General features: G+C 32.9%; 1 protein-coding gene across 3 annotated transcripts; it reads left to right on the forward strand.

The window, feature by feature from the left end:
• Positions 1 to 721: 721 nt before the first annotated feature.
• Positions 722 to 3,045, forward strand: LOC120319978 (olfactory receptor 10A3-like). Of its 3 annotated transcripts, none has more exons than XM_039369373.1 (2): positions 722 to 941; positions 1,114 to 3,045. In XM_039369373.1, the coding sequence occupies exon 2, from the start codon at positions 1,599 to 1,601 to the stop codon at positions 2,592 to 2,594; it is 996 nt and encodes a 331-aa protein (XP_039225307.1). In that variant the 5' UTR covers positions 722 to 941; positions 1,114 to 1,598; the 3' UTR covers positions 2,595 to 3,045. The 3 variants fall into 3 exon arrangements, with proteins under 3 accessions (XP_039225307.1, XP_039225308.1, XP_039225309.1); XM_039369374.1 differs by having other exon boundaries at positions 1,599 to 3,045; XM_039369375.1 differs by having other exon boundaries at positions 1,705 to 3,045.
• The last annotated feature ends 2,432 nt before the right edge of the window (positions 3,046 to 5,477 follow it).

Genomic DNA, 5,477 nt, shown 5'->3' on the forward strand with positions numbered 1-5,477 from the left:
GTCTTCATCATTTGCCATTGCTTGAAGGACTTAACAGCAACAAATCTCTGACAGTCCCAATTAGGTTGCTCATAAAAATGAATGTTCCCAGTTCCTAGCTCTTTTTTTTAGAAGCCATTACAGATCAATTATCATACTCACAAGAAATGATGCCAGCAGTATTAACACTCTCAGAAAACATTTAACCAAAAGATTCCTTTATGCATTTTCTTTTTTGGTTTCAGTTTGTTTTCTCAGTTATGGATCTAATCATTCTAAATTTCTCTCTCACTAAGGATATATTTCTATATTTACATCTCTCTCTTTGTCTGTCTGTCTGTCTGTCTGTCTGTCTGTCTGTCTGTCTGTCTCTCTCTCTCTCTAATATTTATATGAGATCATTTCCAATTCAGCTTTGTTTTAGAGAGTTACATTGATTTATTATAGTAAAAACTTATATTATGTCGAGGGTTTCATGGGCCAAATCTATTTTGCTTCCTTTGTTATAAAACATTTGTTATTCTTTAAGATGCCAGGAAACTGTTTTTTTTTAATATACATATACTTATTAACTTGCCACACAACATATGATTAGACCTAAAATTCCTTCTAAGACACTCTGCTTTTAATAGATTGAAGAACATCTAACAAATTGTCATGGGAAATTTTTTCATGCTATGTAGCATATAAATAACCATTTAACTGAGATATCCACCTTACTGTGGAACAGTTTAGAAAACAGGGAAGAAGACAAAAGGAGAAAAAGAGAAAACATGTTAAATGTTGTATCAGAACAATTTGTGACTGTAATTTGGTGGGCATATTTATTAGGATAGCTATAGAATATTAACACTTTTGAGCAAGATGTACCAATCACAGATCTCCTTATGGAAATAGAGAACTGAATATAGACTTGTTATGAATTAAATCTTTACCACATCTTCATATATTTCACCAATAAGGTAAATAAAACATTTTTAATCATGTTTTTGAGACTCTGCTGCAGGAGAATTATTCGCTTTAATGCACAGATAGTTTCCTTAAGCTTTTTTGTCTTACTTTCTTGAGAATATAACAACAAGAATCCTTTCTGAATCAGACTAAAGGTGTATTTAATCCATTTTCCATTTTTAGCAAATGTTCCTGGGAAGTTTAGAGAAGTTCCTTGAAGAAAATTCTTCCAGATTTTAAGAGACTGGTCAAAGACAAATGTAGGAAATGACCAGCCTGAGCCCAAGGGAGGGATCAAATGCATCATCAGTCACAAGTCCCTTCTTTCAAACAAGACATCTAAATCCAGACCACCTTGAATTCCTTCTACTTTTATCCCTCACTAATTTCCCTTGGCCATTTTTAGTTCAGATTCTTGTAGAGAGCTGAAGCTTGAAATAAATCTTTATACCCATTTGAACTGTCTGGATCTCCTAATTTTCTGGTACTTGACAAAAGGCTTGCCTCTGAAATGGATGTTCAGTTTTACTTTTGTGGTTAATAGCAATTGAACAAAAAGAATGCCATCTTTTTTATGATAATTTGTATAATTCCAGAAGCAACAGAGATTTAGATATGATAATCTTACTAAAACACATATTAAATATTTTGTTTTAATTTTTCTTAAGATGCAGCTAATGGGCAACAAAGAGAATCAGAATATGTCAAGTGTGACAGAGTTCATTCTTTTAGGATTTGGGGATCTCATTAAACTGGAATTTCTTCTTTTCCCAGTGTTTTTAATGATTTACCTGATGACCATGACTGGGAATCTTCTTATTGTCCTCTTGATTGTCATTGATGGACATCTTCACACACCCATGTATTTCTTCCTACTAAACCTATCTTTACTGGAATCCTGCTATAGTTCTGTCATTTTGCCTAAAACATTATTGTGTCTCTTGACCGGGAAAAAAAGTATATCCCTAAATTCTTGCTTCATGCAGTATTATTTATTTGCTTGTCTGGGAGGGGCTGAATGTTATTTTCTATCTGTCATGTCTTATGATAGATATTTAGCTGTATGCAAACCACTGCACTACTCTACACTCATGAACAATAGATTGTGTCTGCAACTTACAATTGTGTCCTGGGCAAGTGGAATATTAGTTAGTACAAGCACAACCTTCTCAATAGCTTCCTTAACCTTCTGTGGACCCAATGTAATTGACCACTATTTCTGTGATTTATCCCCATTCATAAAAGAAATCTCTTGCACAGATACATATATTGTAGAACTAACTGCATTTACATTTGCTTGCACCTTTACCTTTCCTCCTTTACTTCTCACATGGATGTCCTACATTTTTATTATTTACACAATTATTAGAATTCCATCTACTACTGGAAAGCAGAAAGCTTTCTCTACGTGTTCCTCTCATCTCACTGTGGTTGCCCTTTTTTATGGAACCCTCATGCTTGTCTATATGCTTCCACACTCTAGGAATTTCAAACATCTAAAGAAAATCTTCTCTCTCTTCTATACAGCACTGACTCCTCTGATCAACCCTCTTATTTATAGCCTCAGAAACAAGGAAGTAAAGGCAGCCATGTGGAAAGGTCTCAGGAAATTTGTCATACACTTGAGAAATTCAAGACTCAATTTTTGTTCAATATCAAAATGAAAGTGGCTGTGATTCAGCAATTATTTTTCAGATGTAAATTATACAGTACATGTATATGTGCATGCAGAGAGATAGATGACAGAAGAGAGATAAATAAATAAACAGGCAGGCAAACAGACAGACAGCAGAGTGGTGTTTTGTGTGAATGGAAAATAAGGTATTTTTCACACTGAATTTGGGAATCAGTTAATATATTTTCAGATGGGACATATTAAGTGAGAATAACTCTTTATTAATTGTGTTCACTGTAAATCCCTCCCCAACCTGATCTTAATTTTAATTGCTTCTATTAATGGCTAATAGGTATTCATCTGTATGTATTGTATCTACTGACAAATGATAATTTTCTCTCTCTTACACAAGATATAAATATTATCTTTTATGATCTGTATTGTCTATATTTTGTGTGTGAGCATTGTTTATGTATGTGCCTGTTTATCCAATCATCCATCTCTGTAAGCTATTTGTGTATTTAAAAAATAAAGCATGGATAAAAACCAAATTCTATGACAATTCTGTCTTTTATTTGCTGTTAACTGGTAAAATCAATGCAACTATTTTTAACATACCCATAAACTGCAATAAAATTGATTCTTATTTCAAAGAAAGAAAGAAAGAAAGAAAAAAGAAAGAAAGAAAAAAAGAAAGAAAGACTATCACTATAACATGAGCAGTGCTTCTAGTCCAGTTATTGATAATAAGTTCTCTTATAAACAGTAGAAATTGCCCTAAAAATAAAAATGCACAATGCTGATTTGCATTTTCCTTCCATTTTTGTAGCCCTCAACACAAATACAGCAATGATGAGAGTATGTAGGAATACACTTGTGGCAGTGTTAGGTATTGAAAAGCCAGCATTGAAGATTGAAGCAATAGAGGATGTACAACATTACTACAAATTCCAGGAGAATTTGAATTGAATTAAGCTGAATTAAGAAAAAAAGTAATTCCATTCTATAGAATTTTATGAAATGTATAAAAAAATGAAAAATGAAAATGTATATTCCTAACCGACCTAATATGCTTATGAGGTGAGAAACATAATCCCTGCTGTCCTAGAAGGGATTAAATAACTGTGATATTTGATTTCAGTGTTAGGAAACTGATTAAAATATCAGAACAAACTGACAATAAAAGCTTAAGAAGCCAAGGTTTGAAATGGGTATTTAGTTAGGGATGACATACCACTGAATTTAATAAAATGAATAATTTAGATGTAATGTACAAAAGATCTCTTACAATGATATAATTGGGGAAAAGGATATATAAAACAAACAAACAAAAACCCAACAATATTTAAAACTTAGGTTTTTAAAAAATCTATCAGAGAGAAAATGTGCTTCCAAAGTTAAAGCAATTTATCTTTCCTTTGCACCAGTGGATTTCCATAGTACTTAAAACAAGGTTTGGGACAGAGGGATCCACAGGAGAATGCTGTCTTCATGAGAATGATGACAGCAGCATTGTGGCATTGCATTACAAGATCAGCCCCTTTTTTGAATCTGTATGACAACAAATAAAAGTATAAAAAAGGCAAGGTTTGGGTCACAATGCCAAACTTCTGCCCAACCTTTAACTCCTATGAATACTCTGGATTGAGAAATGGTTGTGAGTCATCACTCAACCATTAGATTTGTCAGCAAGCCATCCTTTGGAAAGAAATGGGATCTGAAATGTTTCAACAACTAATCTTGCTTTGCTATTCCCGTTAAACTTACCCAAATTTCAAACAGAGAAAATAGGATGGATGAAAATTGACCATTTTGCTTTTGATTTTCAGGGTCATGATCCCAGAGTATTTGGAGGGTCAAAAATCAGGTGCTGGATGCCTTCATGTAACCCCCAGTAATTATATAGCCTTCTTTTGCTCTGAAATAATAGGAAGCCTATGTATAAACTCTTCCTGTTTGTTTCCAGATCTTAAGTTAAAACCAGAAATCTAATTTTTGGGGGGAGGGAGGGGCTGCTGAGATCTCTTTCTACTTAAGACATAAAATCTATTATTACTGTTGCAATTTATTATTTTTATTCTTGGATATTTATTTTATCTGTGCTTTTAATTGTATATGACATTTATAAAATCCATGATTCCCAATGATATTCCTATCAGCTGACAATTTTCCAGTGGTCTCACTGATTCTATTGGAACAATCCATCATTTCCTTTTCTTGTTTTATTTATTCCTCCATTTGTTGAGAACTTTGACTGTTTTTTTTCTTCCTTAATCCTGTTGTCTTAATAATTATCTAATTATTCTAATTGTCCAAATTTTATCTATCTATAGCTACATTTTCATCTGACAGAAATTTGGGGAGGTTTTTGTTTCTGTTTTGGTTTCTACCTTTATTTCTCATCTCATCCAAAAGGTCCTCAGGGCAGCAAAAGTGTTCTTATATTTATTCTATATTCTGGCCATGTTTTCCAAGTCATCTCCTCTGGCCCACCTGTTTTTCAAGTTATTATAGCACAACTGAAATCAACCAGCTGAGAATTGCCATTTTAACTATGCTGATATGTGCAATAACCAAGCAGCTTCTTTCACAGTCATTAAAAATATTTATTGTGTTCTTAGAGTAAGATATTATTAAGAGAATTTTAGTTCCAGGGTATTATATGTTGCATAGAAGAGCCTACAACACTTATGGATTTGATGGAGTTACCGTAATTCCCAGCTTTCCATCAAAAGATGACATTGAGTTAGCTAACAGAATAATTAATCAAATTATTTATCAATAATTAGATACTAATTAATGCCTGTTTGTCCCTATGTTATTCAAAGGAGAAAAAAACCCTCTGGTTGATATAGACATTCTTGGTATATAGCTTTTGTTTCTCAGCAGCTTAAGTTTTTCTCTCCATTTAATTTTATGTCCTGACAAATTA

This window comes from Crotalus tigris, unplaced genomic scaffold (assembly GCF_016545835.1).
Source record: "Crotalus tigris isolate CLP2741 ecotype Arizona unplaced genomic scaffold, ASM1654583v1 scf7180000021055.717220, whole genome shotgun sequence".
Classification (NCBI taxonomy): Eukaryota; Metazoa; Chordata; class Lepidosauria; order Squamata; family Viperidae; genus Crotalus; species Crotalus tigris.